The sequence below is a fragment of the Pezoporus flaviventris genome, unplaced genomic scaffold, assembly GCF_033815535.1.
Source record: "Pezoporus flaviventris isolate CSIRO_AGI_PZ_B2104156 unplaced genomic scaffold, CSIRO_AGI_Pfla_v1 ptg000015l, whole genome shotgun sequence".
In the NCBI taxonomy this organism is placed as follows: domain Eukaryota; kingdom Metazoa; phylum Chordata; class Aves; order Psittaciformes; family Psittacidae; genus Pezoporus; species Pezoporus flaviventris.
The window spans coordinates 16,471,091-16,491,551 of NW_026892563.1; the positions used below are offsets into that span (position 1 = coordinate 16,471,091).

Sequence of the window (20,461 nt, forward strand, 5' to 3'; positions counted from 1 at the left end):
TATAGGAGAGAAGCAACTCACTTGGTTCCACAGTCTTCTATATTTGGCAACCCTTAGAAAACAACTCAGCAAATCATACAAGACACCTGCAACCGATATCAAGAAGTCCAGGTGCAGCTGGACTCAATCCTAGTTCCAGGCTTGGTCAACAGTTTATGCCTAGGTACAAGATGCTGTATGTGGGTCTAGCAGGAGTCTAGATTTTATTCACAGTTCTAAGGTGAACCACAGGACTTCCAACAACACTTTATTATTAACTAATACACACACAGAGAGTCAAATACCTAAACCAAAACACAGAAGAAGCTATATATGTATATGTACATATATATGCATGTAAATAATGTAACATATAAAAGATCCTGTTAAAAATTCCCCTCAGATGCAGCAAAAATACTCACATCAGCTTTTTCAGCATTCCTCACTGGGAAAAGGGTTGAGTATCAGTGAGCAGAAGTAACAGCCCTGATAAACAGTCCTCCTATTTTGTAAACTTGAGAATTTACAAACTTTGAGAGGCTTCCCACTCAGAGGGAGATACCCGGTTGCAGCCAGCTGCAATTCAGGAGAGCCCAAAGTCTCCCTCTCTCTCCCGAGTCCACTATTTATAGGGTCATAAGATGATTTGCTTTAGTCATCAATAAATTTCCATCCTGGCCTCACTTCTATAGCAGTTCCACCAGTTGCACAACTCCAATAGGATATTCCAAGTTGGCAGAGAATGACTGATTATCCCAAAAGTTCTCCTTGTACAATCAGGGAGTACTCAACCCCAGCCTGATCTCTGTGTGCCACTCCCTGTCTTTGCCAGGCAACTATCATTCCTGGTACAGCCAACTCCTTGCACTTAACACGAAATCCTGGGGGGGGTGGGGAGGGAAGGGAGGGAGGGATGCACCACCAGAAAAGTCAATCTGATTGTAAAAAAAAAAAACAAAAAAAACAAACCCCAAAAAAGTAAGATTCCCAATGGTAACAGGATCAACTCCTCCCCCCACCTGAAGGAAAGAGGTTTTGTAACAAAAAAAAGTATTACAATCAAGTACTGAGGCAAAATATTGTTCACATACCTATAAGTTCTGCAATTGCACTGAAAGGCCAGGTGTGACTGGTAGAGTTGGTATGCAAGAACTTTGGACAAAGCTGAAATAAACCACAAACAATGATATTAGCTTGCATTTTTTCAGTGATGCCAAACCAGAAGCAGTTTTTTAAATACAGTAACATTAAATGAAGCTGGATTGTACAACACTACCTAAAGGCTGTAATTTAATTTACTTTCAGATATTGGCATTCTAACATCTTTAAAAGGGAACATTAATATAGTTATTGAAGACAAAAAAGCAGTACAAAATTCAGCACAGGGTCATACTATGTTCTGAGCATGGATTATATTGCTATCCTATTTTTATAAAAATGGTTTGATAGAAGGAACTACTCTAGAGGTTACACCAAAGCCTTAGCCCAAATCTAGTAATAGAAGCATATACATATATATGCTCTTAAATGTTAAAAATGTACTAAGATGTATAACCATGAATATTAAACCTTACCTGAAAGGCGAGCAGCACTTAACATACTCAAGTGTCTTACTGTCTGATGTTATTGCTCCTTTTACACATGTCGATCAAATTCACCTGCCAGACTCTCTCAAGTAGTGGTCTGTACTTTTAGCAATTCGATCTCATACATTTTAACCTCACGATATGTACCCAGAGGAATGTAGCCACTACTAGGATTAGATAGGGATATGCAAATAAAGTACCTATTTATGGGATGTATTCAGTGACAAAAAGTATTATCAAGTGATTTATGAAAGTCTGGGTTCAGGTATATTCACCTTGATCAAAATACTAGAAAATCAGAACTAAATATCCATATAAAAGTTAACTATTTGTCAATGCAATGTCTGGAGAAATGTACCTATTAAGCCAGATACAGTTGGCATTCACCTTATCACTGACGTTATCTGTAATTACACTTTTACAAGGCCTTTAACACAACCCACTGCACATATATGCTTAAGCCTCACTGGCATAATTATGTTGATGTAAAAAGCGGTGCCTATGAATACATAACACTGGAACTAGTCCTTTTACAGTGCAGTTACTTCAAAAAACATAATCCATACAATATATATAAAATTGAAAAACATTTGAAAATAGCATGTATGTACCCATATTTCATAAATTTTACAGAACTACTACACTGACAAACACTTATGTAGTTAGTAAAGTCTAAATTAAAGCAAATAACCACTTCAAGTTCATGTAGCAGTGAAAGCGAATAATGCTGCAAGTTCTAGAGCTGTGAGTCAGGTACTGGAGCAGGAATAAAGCAACAGCCTTAGTTCTGATCAACATAAATTACCACCAAATCTCACCTCTATTCTAAGGTTGTAAGAGCACAGGACACACTTTCGGACTGCAACTTAATCCCTGTATTTCTCCAATGAGCTACAAGTATGGACAGACAACACATTCTTCATTGCCATCTGTGCTTTAAAACTCAAGTTTCATAAAGCTAAGGCGCTGTGCCCCTTTCAAATGCTTAACAGATACGTACAAATAATTTAGAATCCAGGAAGAAAATGATATCAAGTCTACTAATGGAAATCTCACATATGCCATGGCATGTGGTTAAAAGGACCTTCAATTTTCTTCCTCTGCCGTACAGTAACTCAGTAGATATGAAGATCTCTGTACCATTTTCTTCACTTCAACCTTTAACAGCGCTGGCATCAGTTGCTGCTTTGCTTTCTAAGCTTCATGATCACAACACACAAGAAACAACTGGGGATTTTTCCACCTGAAATTCCTTCTCGTCAAGCCATAAAACCTAACACTAAAACAACCTCAACAGCACACAAATGGACATTCAAGCATTCAGCATCTACTCAACTTGCTGCTAAAGCATTTCTCTGCTACTAGCCAGTGAAAAAAATCCAACCATATATAAGGTAGACTACTTCAACCTCTGGAGTTAATTGCTGGCATTGAAGCCTCAGCAATATGGATTTGGTGAAAAGTCCTGTCTGTACTTTTGACAAAGGCATAAACTCACAGTTGCAAGACTCCCTTGGTCATCAGCCAATGCTGATGTAGGAAGGAATCTCAGTTTCATCAACACTGACATAATCACAAGTAAGTGTCCTTGTTTGCTGTGAAGCAAAAAGCGTGCATGTCCATGGCAAGAAAATCTTAATGTGTTGTCTGTGTAATGCAAAGCTTCTTCACCTGTCCTTTCACTGCTGCATACCAGTGATAAACCTCAAAAAAACCCCAGCACCTTAAAGAAACAGCATCTTCTATAAACAAACACCAGAATCATCCTGATCTCTAGATCACTGTTTCAAGCAGTAAAGTTTTGAGAAAGGCTTGAAGGTGGTACACAGAAGTGTGAACTTGTCAACACATGTAAGAAATGAGAACACTGGAGTTGGAACATGGGAACTGTAATAAACTGTCTCTAATATCCATTTCCCCTTCCTCCCCCCAGCAAAAGGTGACCAACTATCCCACAGAGTAGTTCACAGGAAAGCACCTCATAGCACCTTTTGTTCATGTAAAGCACAAAAAAAAGGGCACACAAGAAAGTAAAATTAAAAATCCCCAGAGAATAGTGGTTTAAGGCCATTATCTTTTTAGTCTGCTTCAGAACACATCCAGCTACCAGCAACAACTCACCATTTCCTGATGAACTCACCAGGAAATACTTAATCCCAGAATACTTAATCCCATTTTGTTTCCTTATACTTCATTCAAAGCACCACTTTAATTAGCTCACGAATAACTGGAGTTCAGTAAGTACAGTAAGAAAGAGTTAGTTCCCTGGTGAGCACTCCCTTTTAGCTATGTTAGGATGACTGGGCCTAATATATTTTGTGACTAAGTGAGTTTTGTTAGTGGTTCCACTTTCCCTCCTGAGCCCAAATGCAGCCAAATTCCTTTCGGAAGTACAACTAAACCTCCCGCTCCTTCAAACTGCATATACAGTGCATATTATAAGCTGCACTAAGAGGAGCATCTCCTACAATTAAGACCAGCAAATATTTAAGAATAGGCAGCTTAACTCTTAAAAACAACATGCAGTGTTGAGAATTATAGCTTTCCAAGAAAACTGGAGCTCTTCCATCCTTGGCAGATGATAAGGCATGCACAGATCGAATTACCACTGAAAAATATATCTTATCTTATGAAAGCATTTCACAACTTCTTGGGGAACAACCCCACTGCCACTTTCTTCCTCTCCCTCCCAGTTATGCAGCCTGGTTACATGACTGTATGATGAACCCCATCAGGGAGCCTATCCAAATTAAAACCCATTTTTAAGTTCTTATTTTTAACCTGGACCACCTCCCTGATCCGTCTCATCATACAGCTGAGCAAAAGTGAGATAATGCCAGCATGGGAACGGGTTACCAGGCCTGCTCACCCTGCCTGCGTTGTTTACACATGCTTCTGAAACTAATGAAAATATTTTGGGGAAACCCAACCTATTTCCAAAGGACAGAAGCCGACAGAAGAGACTGCGACCATCAGCTCTCTATTGCTCCCTAGAAAACAGAGCCTTTTACACTGTAGGACACAACCTGTTTAGAAGCTGTATTATCTGCTTCCCTATAGCAGGCCATGAAATCCCGCCCCCAGTACCCGAGCCAACCTACCCGCACAAGAGAACTTCCCCGCCCGCTCAGCCCGAGCTAACCGAGCCGAGTTTGTGCCGCGACGGAAGGCGAGCAGCCCGCCGGCCTCTCCCCCCGCCCGGCCAGTGCTGCTGCCAACGGCTTCCCTCGCCAGTGCAGTGCCCGGGGCTGGGTAAGCAGCTGCCGGGAGCGGCACACGGCGAGGAGGACGGTGCTGGCTTATTTTAGGCGGAACCAGATCTTCCTGATCCTTGGCCGACAACTTTTTACCCCCCAGAGAGGCCGAGGCGCCACTCCCAACCCGGGTGGACTCCGCTCCCTGCTTTCCCTGGGGGAAAACGACGAGCTGTTTCTCAGCAGCGGCACGGCAGCTCCCCCCTCCCCAAAGCGGCCTTCCCCCAGCCCGCCCCTCAGCCACCGCGCTCATCGCACCGGTGCCCCGGCGCCGACGGAGGCCGAGAGGAAGAGAGCCCGTCCGCTGAAGTGCCCGTCAAGCCCCCCGGGCTGGCCGCCTCTGGCCCAGCACCACTCACCGCGCTGAAGCGGATGCCGCCCTGTGTTTTCGCCGCCATCTTTTGTGCCACAGCGAGAGCCGGGGAGGGCGCGAGAGCCTGTAACCCGCACTTCCGCCTCGCCCCCTCCACTCACGCTTCCGGCACCGAGCGCGCCGTCTCGCGGAGAGGTGCGGGCCCGGCTGTGGTGTGGCGGCGGCAGCTGCCGGTGGGGCCGGGGGGGCTCGGCTCTGCCGGCCTTTGGGCTGACACCCGGAGCTGTGGTGGCGTTGGCACTGCCCCGCGGACACGCAGCGGGTACTGGGGGCTTTCAGCGCTGGGAGCCTCTGAGGTGCGGGGTACATCGCACAGCGCTACAAAGGAGGGACGGACTGCGGAGAAAGGGTGAAATATGAAAAGCAGTTTTCACAAAATCACAGCATGGTTTGGGTTGGGAGAGACCTTAAAGACCATCCAGTTTCAACCGCTTGCCACGGCAGGGACACCTTCCGCTGCTACTCGAAAGCCCCATCTAACCTGGCCTTGAACACTGCCAGGGATGTGACAGTCCCTTCGTGGGGCAATCCCTGTGCCAGTGTCTCAACCACCCTTTAAATCTACACTATTATACCTACTCTAAATCTAATCTAAAATCCATCAACCCACGCTCCTCTGCCCATAGGTCTTCAAGATCAGGTGTACTGAAGAGTGTCCTTCCAAATGAAAAGGTTACACTTCCAGGGCACTTTCCCTAAACATACAGAAACGCAGAGAATGTTTTTTGGAAAGCCATGCATACCAAGAAAGACTTACGGAGCAGCAGTCCTGAATTTCTCAGGGGCAGGCACTCCCTCCATGATGGCGGGTCATCAGTGCCTCTCAGTCAGTCAATGACACCCCACCCACCATTCTGCAGCACCCGCAGCTTCCTCCACCTGCTCCATGCAGCTCTTCCGTACACACAAACCCAGAAAACTCATCCTGAGACCACAGAGCTGGGATCCCAGGGTGGAAGGTTCAGGGATGCAAAAGGTAAGGACGTAGGAGTGAGAGCAGTAGGGGCACACCGTGAAAGGATGATGAAGGCAGGGACGCAGTCTGTCCTCCAGCAAGCATGGGGCTTAGCACAGAGCTGCTGCTGCTAGGGTTTGAACTGTGGTCTTCAGGGTTCTGTACAGAGCCCTCATCCATTGAAACAGCATTTGAGAGCTTTTAGAGAGTCAGGTAAAAGTTGATGAGTGAGCAGTAAAAGTAATTTGAAAAACGAGGCTTGCATTTGAAAAGGTATTTCAAAGTAACATTTAATATTATTAGAAGAGTTGCATTCAAATAATACATTTAACCATTACTTAATGATCTGCATTTCAAGCTCTGCTGTTCTATGGCAGTCACCTTGGTTGTACCTACTAGCTTTTTCCTTCAGGAAAATGAAATCCCTTTGAATATGTTGCCCTCTGCATATCATGCATTGTGGCTATGCTGTCTCAAAGCTGAAGTATCCAAAAGAGAAAGCTTGGTTATCCTGAAAACAACCAAAGAACTACACAGTAAAGCAAAAGCATTTTCTCTACTGTTCTTGATACTGAGTTCTAGGCAAAAGTTTTTCAGATTCATCTACAGTCACCCTGCCTTGGCAGTACCAGCATTAAAGCAGTACAACCCTCCTTCACATGGATTTAACAGCAGTAGCATAAGAAGTAAAATGACTACAGTTAGTCCCATATAGAAAAGGTATAAAGTTACACTGCTAGAGATACCTTTAGGCCTATGTAAGTGTGTCCCTCCACCACCCAAGGAGGACTTGTCCTTTCCCCTTATTCACATGCTATTTATACTGATAAAAGATCTGCTTATATACTAAATTTTAAAGAACTTTTTCTTCTTCAGAATTAGATTCTGCTGCAGTGAAAGGATTCTGCAAGTCACAAGTATCTAAGGCCATTTAAAGCAGCCATCTGCAGAACCACAGGACAGAACTAAATGTCTGTATGAAGGCAGGAGTTCAAAGCAGTTTGTGGAAAGTAAGATCAGCTTAGAAGTTAGACAGTTAGACCTAAGTCACAGATTCTGTGATTAAAATGCACCACCACAGCCAAGGAGGAAGTGACTAATGTCTGATCCCCTGCACATCTGAAGTACAGGCAGCCAGAATGGGACATTCCCTTTTGAGGGGAAGGATGACAAACCCCTCCATCTAAGTAACTAGTTCACCACCTCCAGTTTGCAAGGAAACTACGTGAAGACATGGGTTTACAGCTTATGGGAGAACGTAAAAATAGAAGGTTTGATGGCAGAAAGTTGTCTTAGGTTTTAATAGCCCATTTGACAGCATCTTATCAGTATTTTAAGGGAAACACCCAAGTATCAAATGTAACCATCAGAAAGCTGAAAGTAAAAATATCAAATCACCCTGAGTATTAGCAATTTCTCTTTAAGAATTATTGAAGATGTGTAAGTAATGAACACAAATATTTTAAAAACATTCTGCTCCAATTTTCCAGTAATGCTTTAAAAGGATAACTTTTAACTTGTGCTCATTCCAGTACCATTGGAGAACATTAATAAATTATATTAATACATTCACATTCTTAGTGACTACAGTTTTATGCTTCAGTCTATCACTTTCCTTAACTAAAAAAAGAATCAAAGTAGCTGTAAGAATTCAAATTTAAGTTTAAGCATAAGCCTGTTGCAGTATCACCTTCATAGAGCATTACAGTATTAACACAGTAAACCATGATCAGTGTTTCATTATTTTAGTTTATAATACAAAGATGAAATTCATATTATCTGTAGATAAAATACACTGCAGAATAGCCTTCCACGTTTTGAAAAAAAGAAGATGAAACAAAACCATCCCTGACCTCACAACCTGGGGACATCAAACCACACATTTTGTATGTCCTGTTTTAATTAGCAAAAACAAGAGTGGTGAATTTCAGTACCCAACACATTTACCTCAGCTGCAGTGTCCAAATAACTCTAGTAGCATGTAAGAGTCCAGGTTATATCTTACAAAACCAATTTTTTGAAGGCAAAGGTGTATCAAAAAAAACAACCTAAACAAAAGCAGACAAAGCTTCTCACCATGAAAAATGATAAACATCCCTGCCCAGAAAAACCAGTATTGCAAATCGAGTCAGACAGTCCACTAAGTATGAAAATTCAATGTAGTCCATCTTCTCATTTAAAAAATATTCTACTAAACCTTTTGTTGTAGGCGTTGCTACAATGGTGCTTATCCATTGGCCATCAGAAGTGTCCTTTAGACATGCAGCTGTACTGTTTGGTGGTAGAACTAATCCCTATCTCCCACGTCCTGGGTGGTGGCAGCAGTGCAATTCTGAAATAACCTGCACCTTGAACATTACTGTAGTCATGGCATGGTGATGATCTTCCTACCTCTTTTAACACCTAGGAACAGCCAAATACATTCTTTTGTATCAAAAAAAAAAAAAAAAGGTAATTTTATTTTCATTTAATTAGGCTGTTATATGCAGCAATTTATATTTATACAGAATTATCTTCATTTAGTTGTATTTCAGAAGTTTCAAAGTGGCCTTAGTCCCTGAAAGAACAGTTTTTTAATTAAAAGAAAAAAAGAAATTAGAATATTTTTAGTCAAGTAATTAAAATTAAAAACCCTCAAGTAAATTACAAAATATTACTGCATAGGTTTGTCTTTTATGAGTGTTTATCTTTTATTTAGGAATTGCTAATCCTGAAGAATGCTATTATAGTACAGAGTTGAAATTACAAACATGATTAAGTCTGCAGTTATTTGCACAGTGCTGAGACTTATAAAATACATCTGTTTGAAATTTAGGTGATTTGTATAGAATAGATAAGTTTTAGGGCAAGTTAAAGAAAGGAGAAGTAGGAGCAGGCTTTAACTTCAGGAAATGGCTTATCTGCAAACTGATTGTATACTGACATGCAGTATTGGCTTTTTCTTAAATTTACTTTCAGAAGACAATTCCAAAAGCAGTTTAAAATCCTTACTTGAGAAGTTACTGAATAAATGGTACAATTGCTACTTTCACCAAGTCAAAAATATTCTTCCTCTATGTACAAAATCTCTTTAATCCTTCACATTGAGAAAAAGTAAAATAATACAGTAACTATGATAATTGCCACTAAACTGTACTTTTTTCTTTTCCCCCACAGGAGCTGAAGAATCCTGCTTTTTAACCCCACTCAGAAGCCCGGGTTACTGAAGAGCACTCCATAACAGCAGGAAGAAAACCCAAAATGTAGTTTCAAAACTGGGGAAAAAAGAATAATTGCAGTAAAGTTTTCCCTTTTTTTTTGCTGTTTGTTCACCACGACTCAAGGGTCTGACATATGGCTTAACTTTCCATGTTTTCAAGGAAGTCACATTCAACATTCTCTTCAAGCTGTTGCAAGACCTTTACGCCATTACTGCTGCCAGCACAGTCCACAGGAGGAGATGCAGGAGTATGTGAATTCTGGGACTCACTCCTGTTTGTTGTAAATGCACAACACAGAGTCTTGAAGAAGGGCATAAGCTGCGTGATGTGGGATATGGAGCGGAAGTTCAAAAGAGGAAACTTCTGCTTCTTGAAAATTGTCTCAGTGCTATTCATTTCCTGTAAGCAAACAAGTTGAGGTTTACTAAAGGTTTTGCACTAAGACACAATTTTATGGCTTGTCTGAACTCCTGTGCTATACTGTTTTTTATGCTAAGAGATCCACAGCCTACAACTGTATCACGATAAAAATAGTATAGGTGGCATACAGAGTTACTTCCATAGTTGGATTCAAGGTTCCATTATATGAAAGTCTCATAAATTCAGAAAACTGCAAATTTGGACTAGCCTTAAGAATCAAACAACAACCAGATTATGTCTGAGAAATACTAATGCCCGTATTTTTTTTCTGGAAGAATTAAAATGAAACCTTGATGGTAATTTATGGTAAAGTTTTTTTGGCAAAGTATGGCATGCGCTTTTTTATGAATACTAGTCCTGTCTGAGACAAATTGTTTTCACTGGGTGGTGTGGGAAGATTTAAGGTAACAATAGGAAAACTGCCTCTTGTTCCGTCACATTCAAATGCAATCATACATCTTCAAGATCTACATGCGAAAGCAGGGAGATAATTTTTAAAAGCCTCATGAATTTTATTAGACTATCTAAAACCCTCTTGCCTAACTTAAAATCTTGTCACTTGTTTAGAAAAGTAAGTTAATGGACTAAAAAAAAAAAAAAAGATTCAAGTGAAGCATTCTTTCTTTACCCCATATTTCATCTTCAGCAAATCCATGATTCTTATAATGTGTGGTCTGCATTCCTGATGATTTTCTACCAGGTGAGAAGTCACAGTAGATGACTCTGTGTCCACCTCTGGGACAAATGCCCATTTGTACCTGAAACAAATGGATTATTTATTTGATAAGAAGACAGGCAGAAAAAGATCCTTGCTTGGACCATACGTAGTTTAGTAGAACACTGGTTTGTTTACAGAAAGGGCAGTCATAACTACAATTTTATGCTATTACAAGAGATTAATTTAATGAACAAGGATATTACTATCATGTCAGTATTTAAATGCAACGAGGTCCAAAAAAATCCCAAGTGCATGCAAAGGGAAAATGAGGAACAGTCTCTGTCTTTTTCTTCTCCCAATTTCTCCAAGTTAAAGAATCTTCTAAGGAGGGTGTTGAAATCCTCCTGCACTGACAAGACCAAATTGTTTTTCAAAATACCCCAAATTACATTTGTCTGAGTAACAACATCTACAACTGTAAAAAGAACTGGTGGCAAAATTATGTCTACCAGAAAATAGATCTGGGTTACTTTAAAGGATAAGAGTGGTAGCAACCCAGAAAACAGATAAGTAATTAGAGTACTTACATCTGAAACAATTGCATCCTATCAGGTGGAAATGAAAGCGCTGTGTCCAAAAACTTACAAGCTGATAAGTACAAAGACAGCTCATTCTGGTGTATGTCAGATCCACTGCCATCACTTGAGACTTTCTGTTTGCTGATCTTGCTGTTGGTCCTGTGTTAGTTACAATTAGGAAACATACCATTAAAACCTGAATCTACTAAATGTTTTTCATTCAGCAAACCAGAAATGTACATGTTGACACAAATAAGCACTCATACCTGTGCACAACAAAAACTACTCTTATTCTGTATGAGCATTGTGATTAATATAAAAGGCTGCAGAAGAAAAAGTAATCAAAAATATTCAGAAAAAATGGCAACACATTAAAATATTCAAATGCTGACTTAGCATCTCTTCTATTTTTGTATGCAACTAGTAAGTGGCACTGACTTTTTGAACTTATCACTATTTTAGCTGCTGAAAAGGGAAGTCCTAAACTGTGACTCATCAGTACCAGAAATACACAAGTAGAATAACAAAGAAATCCCCATTGTCTCCTCCCTATCTTAGAAAATTATGTAAATAAATAAATAATTAAATAAATAAGCAAATCCAGAATAAGCACAATCATTATCTGCTTCCACAAGTACTCTGTCAGATGAATGGTAATTCTTACTTTGATGGTTCATCTTCCTCAGTTAAATCTTCTTCAAGCTGTAGGAATGTCTGAATCTTTAAAGAAATAAATTATTTTTTCAGGGATGCTGAAACATTCATACAACTCAATCACAAAAGAGATATCCTTCACATAGTATAAGGAACCACAGACTCCTAGCTTACTCTTATGACTTGCCACAAAATAGCAAGTCATGCAAGAGATTTCATTTGCAGCAACAACAAAATTAATGAAAAAGGTATTTCCTAATGTAAAACTATTGTACATTAATGTAAAACTATTAAAACATTTCCTTTTTTCAAACAGGGAGTCTATTTTGGAGGAAGAGAAAGACAAAACGGGAAAAAAACACACACTAATTAGTTTCAAATTATTACTTATTCCTTACCAATTCAGTTACCATAATTGGCCACAATGAGGTTAGATGCTGAGGTGAAATCCTTAACAGAAGAACTCTGAAGAAGAGAAACATTTGTGCAGCAACTATAGAAGTCTGCCCAATACGGAGGTTCTCAGTCAGTCGTTCTGAAGTAAACATGAAAAGTAAACAAACAAAGAGTAATATTTTTCTGAAAATGTGTTGTTTTGGGAAATAAAAAATGCAGGCAGTCACAAAACAAAATTTGTGCTTTATCACCTGTTTTGGGTTGAATCCCTTGCACTGTACTAACAAAATTGTGATTCAGGGGAAGTCTGAAGACACGGTGGTTTTATATTGGAAATTTTTTTGTCAAAACTGACATTTAAGGAGAACAACAACTCAAGAGTGGCTGGAAAAGTGGCTGCCACAAAATAATCACATTTTCTGTTATATTACCAGACCAAAGTCTGGAACACAGATTCCTGTCCCCCTTGTAATGAGATTATTTATTTGTTAGAATTCAGAGATTCACAGCACTATAACTTTTGTTAAAATCTTTTTAAAAATGGATGTGTTGGAAAATAGGTGACATTCCTTTCCTAAACAATTTATATATGTGTTACAGCTTAAAAAAAAAAAAAGGCAGGTGAAATTACAAATCTTACCTTGTATTAAGGGAAGATAGAGATGATACTGATCAATCTCTCCACTAAAGACAGCGAAAGCTTGCCGCTTTAGCAACATTGCTTTCTGCTCAAAACTTGGGTACAATTTTAAGGCGCTGCTCTGCATATCTGTAATAGAGATAACAATTATCTACCACGTAAAAACTTCTTGAGGTTTGGGCAGAAAATAAATCCTATGTCCTGAAATGCCTTAAAAAGAAAAACTCACTTTGGTTCTAGTGATTGGTGAACTAGTCTTGCATTGTAAACCTTCAGCTGTTCTTTTAGAAAATCTGAAAAAGGGACTAAAGCTGCTTTTTCTTTTGAAGCTCTAGGCAAATTTATGAGGTCCTATCTCACTCTTTCCCCCAGAGCTTACTCCCCTGCACTCTCATGAAGCCTGAAGAGGTCAAAGCCTATTGCTCAAAGGTTTACTGTACTGGTGCACCACACTCCCACAGCTCAATGCCAATATAGAGACACCTTCAAAATTAGCCAAAGCCTTCTTGCTTTCTAACAGGGAACGTCTGCAAAAGGTGTTTCAGCAACTTAAAATTATGGTGAAATGTGAATTCAGGAGTACAGCATTAGCACTTCCAGAACAAAAATACTTGTGGTGTGTTTTAGACATGACCAAAACACAGAATTAACTTAGCACAGTCTTATTATCTGTGAATAAAATTGGCAATATAATCAATTATGCAGATGCAGCATTGTCTGTATTTTATTGATACATTAATATGTTAAAAAGTCACCCAATAGCTCAAAAAGCAAATAGATTTCAAATTAATATAGAAATAAGTTATCAGTAGCTGATACTTACTCATCAAATCTTTAAACATAGTTTTCTCATGTGTCAGAAGATGATCAACAATGGATCTCCAGCTGAGTAAGATACAGAAGGAATTAGATACCCAGAGAAAACTTTGGTACAGATTCACAGAAAAGATTCTGGTCAAGCCTTTCATACAATAAAGAGTTTCCAAACAGTATTCAATATGCAGACTCTTAGCTGGTTTAACACCTATTGCATTCTAGGTCCTCCAGCTCTACTGTACACAGTTCCCTAATCATTAAGGGGAGTATCAGCATAAGTTTTTACTTATGAACTATAACGTAGTTACACTAATTATAACTAATATACTCACTAGTAGAATTAGTAGTCAAGACCCATTTCTAACATTATTGCATTCTGTAAGAAAGTACTAAACAGAAATTTCCTTCCAGTATTAGCCATTCTCCTTTAAAGCCTTTCTTTGTGAATTCAGAATAGAATCTTGTAGTGCTACAGCCTCATGTCTTACTGAGTGCATGAAGTGTCCATCTGGAAAAAAGCTGGATCCATATACAGCTCGAGAACTTCTTTTTTCCAGGCTCGCTTGGTGTAGGCGTATCCGCTCAATGAGCTGAGCAACTGAGCACCAGCACGAAAACTAGGAATGTTGTAGGCACTGGGAGAAGAGAATAATAATTATATATATATATATATATATATATATATATATATATATAAAGTTAAGTTTATATGAACAGAAAATAAACTTCAGGGCTCCCCACAACTTCTAACCAAATTCTCCCAGTAATAGGCTATGTCTACAGGAGCTCATAGAGCAGCAGCAGATCAGCAGAAGCTCCTCACATTTTTTGTGTACCTTGTCAGGGGAGATATTTTCGGATGAGATGTGTCACAGCACAATACTGCCTGTTTCCACTACAGGTGTGTTTCAAAACTTCCCTGAAAAAAATTTCCAATAGAATTTTGTATCCCTGTCAGCAGACCCCTTTAGAAAGTACCACAGTAGGCTTCACCCAAATAACAAGTGTATATGTCGGTTCTCATGTCATTATCACCTGTATAAAAATCTCACACACAAGCCTTTTTCTCCTTGTGCTGCCCTATACAACATCCCATGCTAAATTTGGACACCATGTTCTGCAAGATGCAGCAGCACATTAAGAATCTGACTGATTTGGTTAGGGGTGAAGCAGGCAGAAAACACTGTAATAGACACAATGGAAAATGCACAAATGAATAGAAAATAGTATTTTCCCAAAAATTCTCTGCATCATTTTTAAACCAACCCTCCCCATCCCTGAGAGGGAGCATGGAAATGTCTTCAAACCCTGCTGCACCCTGAGGCTTGCTGGCTTTAATGCTTACTTCCCATTGACTCTCAACCTATCATCCCTTTTAGGCACGGCTGGTTGTATCTTCCCTGACCCTCTATACCCTGTTTTGCCCTCCACTGTATACTGGCTAGTGGTTTTGACTGTGGCCTAAGTAACACTTGTGACAAAAATCCTCACTTCCCCTTCCCTGCCATCCATGAGCGGTGGCTGGTGAAGTGCCCTCCCACACTTCAGTATAGATTAGTCTGCTCAGACAAACGTAGTAGCCAAAAGGTAAAAGCCAGGAAGAGGGGAAGCTTGGCAGCAGCTAAAGCAGAAAAAGCTGGAGCTCAGAAAAATGGAACTGGTAGCAAACAGGGAAGAGAAGGGGAGAGTTGCTTCCTTTCACTTGGCAGAGCGGCAGGAAGCAACCCTCAACAAACAAAAGGTTTCAGTTCCTGGGTGAAATACAGTTCATACCGCATTAGAATGGAAACAGAGGAGAGGACAAACAGACGAAAAAGCAAAAGTGTTACAGTGTGGCCAAAAAAACAATTAGTCTTAAAAAAATCACATGTGCAGAGAGGGGAGTCACCTGTGGTTGCGTAGGTAAGGAAATACGTAATAAAGCAAACGTGAAATCAATGGCACAGCTTTCTCCTTCTCGTCACTCCGGTAAACCATGTCCAAAAGAGAAGCAAGAACCTTAAAAAGGAAAAGAATATCCCTTTAAACCTCCAATTGGTATTTCTGACAAAAAGGGAAAGCATGCTGTATTTCAGGCTAGAATGCGTGTGCACATAGGATGTCTCAATAAAGTTTTAAGCTCCCATTTAATCTATCAGGAAAACCTACGTATTCTCCTGCTCAATGATATCAATAAACAACCACCCCACAGATGAAAGCAGCAACTACAAAACCTTTTCCTACTTACTTCTGCAAGGAGGGAAAGAGCTTGGACACTGTATATTGAAGGAGCAGAGGCAGAAACCATTGAAGATGGTACCACTGATGTATCTGAAAGAGGCAAAAATAATTAGTTTTCCCTTCAGACATGCTTAAATTTTGCTGTTTCCTATTTTTCTTCCCAAACAAAACCGTTAATTGCATACTGGTATTAAAGTGAAATGCTTCTGGGTATGTTGCCACAATGACATAACTCATGCTGCATGCTGTTCTGTCCTATATATTGCATGCATCGCTAGTAAGTTTTCCTCTGTATTATACACAATATGCAGATATTTACTAAACCCATTGAGGCTAACATTGTTATTGGAGGAGAATGTATTTTTTTTTGTTGTTTTGCTTTGTGTGTGTTACTCCCACATCACACAAACTACACACTATTTAACACCTTGTATTTTTCACTTAAATAGAAGAGAGGAAGCAGCAGAAAAGTCAGACAAAACCACATTACCGTTCACATCTTCAATGTTGAAGTCGTCTGGTAAAATCTGAGGCCGAGCTTTCACTTCTAAGTTCCGGCTCAGCCAGCTAGTCTGTTCCAGAGAAGAACCAGCAACAGTTCCTACAGCCTCCAAGATTTTTTGGGCCACTTCCTATAACATAACCAGGTAACACAGGATCAGATGAAAGCTATTATCACTTAGCAGATCCAGCAAAGTCCTTTTTATATGGAACATCTCAGGATAACCAGAAGTAGTCACTTTTATCTCTTAGAAACATAAATACTTCTCTGATTTAACAATCTGTGCTCTAAAGATAACTAACTACTGCTCACTTCAAATAAGATCAGGCAAGAAAATGAGAAGCAGGAAAAACTTTAAGTTAGCTTAAGATGAAGGTTTTAGTCATGATTTGCCATGCAGGCCATTACCATTAACACAGTATCAATTTGGCATCAGTCCTACCACAATTTACATATTAGCTGTCATCTCTCAAAGACATGATCTGAATTGTTCATCCCCTCAGAAATGGCATATCAATGCCTTTATTGTTTTGAATACTGTTCCTTTTTATTCCTTTCACATTTGGAGACTATCAAGTGAGGCAGGGCTTTATTTTATGACAATACATCTGCTCCTATTTCAGTCTTTCCATTAGGTGTAAGCAAGACAGCATCAAACTATGAGCACAGTCACTTCAGCATATTTCATTCCCAGAGAAATGAAAAGCTGGTCACTCTATCAAAACCAAATCCCAAGTATCCAAAGCAAAGCAGAGGTCACTTTTGAAGAGGCTGTAAGATGGCAAGATGGCAAAACTGTCTTCTTATTATCATTATTGTTTTCTGGCAAGCCTCTAAAATGGAAGTGGAGATTCAATTTCTCTGTTGGCATATTAAAGTACTGTAACTGTAACACTGTCTAACCTCATACACAGCATTACTTTGGCTCAGACCTAAAGCTGCACTCGTGTAGGTATTGCTTTAAGTGTTCTGGTGAAATCACTATCGGTATCGGAACAGAATCCTGCTCTAGCCCACCTCTCCTTTACATAAAAGGTGAGCTGACAGTCTTTTACATTGCCAAACACAGCTATGAGCTTTAAGGATAATTATGCTCCTAATTTTCCTAGATAGTTTTGAGATTTCAATGCTTACTCATACGACATAGAATCATAGAATAATTAGGGTGGAAAGGACCTTAAGATCATCAAGTTCCAACCCCCCTGCCCACCTCCCACTAAACCATGTCACCCAAGGCTCTGTCCAACCTGGCCTTGAACACCCCCAGGAATGGAGCATTCACAACCTCCCTGGGCAACCCATTCCAGTGCCTCACCACCCTTACAGTAAAGAACTTCTTCCTCATATCCAATCTAAACTTCCCCTGTTTAAGTTTGAACCCATTACCCCTTGTCCTGTCACTACAGTCCCTAATGAGGAGTCCCTCCCCAGCATCCTTATAGCCCCCCTTCAGATACTGGAAGCTGCTATGAGGCCTCCACGCAGCCTTCTCTTCTCCAGGCTGAGCAGCCGCAACTTTCTCAGCCTGTCTTCATACAGGAGGTGCTCCAGTCCCCTGATCATCCTCATGGCCATGAGCTCATGACGTCATACTTGTGTTATGATTTAAATTCTGATAAAAATCATAAAATTAAACAGGGAAACAGCTTTGAGAATTCCATAGTTACCACTGCGATTTCATTCATTTTTGACAAAATTTTGTTAGAGACATTCTGTGTATGTCTCTATTTGAGTCTCCCATATTTACCAGACCTGAGTTAAAACATGTGGATGCACATTCACATATTATATAAGCATAGGTGAATTCAGAGACAAAATACGGATCAAGTCATCTTCACTTTTACTTAGATGTACAGTGCCAGACTTATGAATTAAAAGGAATACATGTATACACTGTACCTGCAAGTCTTTTTGGTCTTTTTTGTTTTCTAGAGTAGGTGTCCTAGTCACAAAGTCATTCAGTGTGCTGTGGGAAAATCAAGTCACTCCAAGTTAGTAATTGGACAGGTCTACTCAATGCACCTACAAACCTTCTTCTCTCTTATGCAGTACCTGAGAAGAAGAAAGTGTCCAGGAGGAGCCAAGTTCAACTGCACAGACTCTTTGAGAAGTCCTAATAAGGACTGGAAGTTCTCCTGCAGGGCTGAGACAGGCAGTCTGTCAAAACCAAAACAAAACCAAAACACATAAAAAGTCTTAGGTCAGTTAAGGGAAAAACAATAAAAAACCCTGCAACATACATGGGTAACATCATGGCCTAAAAGCTTCCATCAGGATCAGATCAGTACTTTAGATCCTGCCCCTTTCTAATAGGAATATGCTGGTTTGAATATACTCCAGATATTCCTCTCAAGAGCTATTGTAATTAGCCTGAGGGAGAAGAGGAAGGGACACAAGATGTCTCCTCCCATAGATTGGCTCTCTGAGGAGAATAGCTGAAAGGTGTAATTATTAATACTTCTGACAGATGTCTCCTGAAGTACAGCGATAACAGCAATGCTGAGAACACATACCAGATTAGGTCTCACAACCAGCAATTTTATCATATCGTAAACCAGTGTAACCCAACACAGCAAAATGATAACTTTAACCCAGCGCCCAGAGGTGATAAAAAGCACCAGAGGGAACATACACAGCAAGCAAGGTGTGACATAATGCAACCCTGAGAAAACCAATTCAGAGCAAATAAAGCTACATTGTGACCAGAGACTGTTGAACTAACACAGTGAACGCTTATAACACATTTGTTTTAACATGCTCTGGTAAGATCTGTCCTTATCTCAACCCTCTTCAAGAGTGCCAAAAAGGACTCTGGTGATTTAAGCCAGCTGGCAGCTAAACACCACACAGCCACTCACTCACTGCCCCTGGTGGGATGGGGGAGAGAATTGGGACAAAAAAAATAAGAAAGTTAAAATTAATGAGTTGAGATAAAGACACTTTAATAGGACAGAAAAAGAAGGGGAAATAATAATAATAATGATGATAAAAGAATTAGAATATACAAAACAAGTGATGCACAATGCAATTGCTCACCACCCACTGACCAATGCCCAGCCAGCTCCTGAGCAGCAGCCCCTGGCCAGCTTTCCCCCTGGTTTATATACTGAGCATGATGTCATATGGTATGGGATAGCCCTTTGGCCAGTTGGGGTCAGCTGTTTCAGCTGTGTCCCCTCCCAGCTTCTTGTGCACCCACAGCCTCTTTGCTGGTGGGGTGGTGTGAGAAGTTCAAAAGTCCTTGAGTTCATGTAAGCACTGATCAGCAGTAACTAACACATCAGTGTTATCAACATTATTTTCAACCTAAATCCAAAACACAGCACTGTACCATCTACTAGGAAGAAAATTAACTCTATCCCTGCCAAAACTGGGACACTGATCCAACAACATGGTATAAATATCCCTAAGCATAGGCAATATGCATACATCTGTAAATGCTAGCAGCACATGCAGTATGCCAGTCAGAGGGCTGTGTCTTCAGGAGGAAGAAAAGGAATAGTTTAGCCTACCAATCCACGGCATGTAATAGCTTACTGAATACAGTATATTGTACAGTCTGATATATTGCAAGGCTTCTGTGAGGAAAGCCAAGTACATGAAGAGTTTTGATCAAAGGAGTGTTTCCAGTCAACTGCCTGACCCACTACATGTCCAGCAAAAACTGCACCCATAGCAGTTTTATTGAATTTTTAAGTTCTCTATCCATTCATCTGGCAACATAGAACAGATAAGAAGAAAGATCGTAACAAATTATACAAGTTTCTTGCTAATGAGAGGCCTGAAGTACCGTGCAGTATTGGTATGAAATGAGGCTTTCAGACTGGCATTATCAACAGATCAAATGGAACATAATTTCATAGCCCAGTTACTTTGTGTCTATCTGTCACCTAACAATGAAGTAGCAATAATCATTTCTGATATTGTGTTCTGTGACACTGGGACACAAAGATCAAAGTAAAGCACAAACAGTGATGCTGGCTGTTATCCTAACTACAGTAAACCAGAAAGTTTCTTTTTATAATGGCTGAATTACCTTTGAATGAAAGCATAACTGAACTGCAGCACTGGAATATCTACAAGAGAAGATTTCTGAAAAATAAAAGCAAAACCACAATTATCTGCCAGAAGATTAAAAAAAAAAAAAAAAAGTTCCAAACTGTTGAATATTTGTGTTCAATGCTTTCTTCTTAGAAATCACTTGTACTCCAACAGGTGACCAACTATGTC

At 39.9% G+C, this 20,461-nt stretch overlaps 2 protein-coding genes across 7 annotated transcripts in view; both read right to left on the reverse strand.

The window, feature by feature from the left end:
• Positions 1-5,312, reverse strand: part of MORC3 (MORC family CW-type zinc finger 3) — a 28,679-nt gene extending 23,367 nt beyond the window's left edge. For 2 of the 4 annotated variants that reach the window (XR_009743439.1, XM_061453589.1), the window contains exons 1-2: positions 3,064-3,087; positions 1,071-1,143 (exon numbers count right to left, since the gene is read on the reverse strand). Coding sequence is in view for 1 of the 4 variants with exons in the window: in XM_061453590.1 (XP_061309574.1) it covers positions 1,071-1,143; positions 5,179-5,217 (112 nt within the window). In the remaining 3 variants the exon portion in view is untranslated. Of the gene's footprint in view, positions 1-1,070; positions 1,144-1,553; positions 1,573-3,063; positions 3,088-5,178 lie in introns of those variants that run through there. The other 2 variants (XM_061453590.1, XM_061453591.1) reach the window with 2 other exon arrangements.
• A 3,270-nt stretch (positions 5,313-8,582) lies between these two features.
• Positions 8,583-20,461, reverse strand: part of DOP1B (DOP1 leucine zipper like protein B) — a 50,073-nt gene continuing 38,194 nt past the window's right edge. For all 3 annotated transcript variants that reach the window (XM_061453642.1, XM_061453643.1, XM_061453644.1), the window contains 14 exons: positions 20,268-20,323; positions 18,284-18,388; positions 18,131-18,197; positions 16,220-16,361; positions 15,737-15,819; positions 15,398-15,507; positions 13,998-14,144; positions 13,517-13,578; positions 12,694-12,822; positions 12,056-12,192; positions 11,668-11,723; positions 11,013-11,162; positions 10,396-10,525; positions 8,583-9,746 (listed from right to left, as the gene is read on the reverse strand). In XM_061453642.1, the coding sequence (XP_061309626.1) occupies positions 9,486-9,746; positions 10,396-10,525; positions 11,013-11,162; positions 11,668-11,723; positions 12,056-12,192; positions 12,694-12,822; positions 13,517-13,578; positions 13,998-14,144; positions 15,398-15,507; positions 15,737-15,819; positions 16,220-16,361; positions 18,131-18,197; positions 18,284-18,388; positions 20,268-20,323 (1,635 nt within the window). In that variant the 3' untranslated portion in view covers positions 8,583-9,485. The remainder of the gene's footprint in view (positions 9,747-10,395; positions 10,526-11,012; positions 11,163-11,667; positions 11,724-12,055; positions 12,193-12,693; positions 12,823-13,516; positions 13,579-13,997; positions 14,145-15,397; positions 15,508-15,736; positions 15,820-16,219; positions 16,362-18,130; positions 18,198-18,283; positions 18,389-20,267; positions 20,324-20,461) is intronic.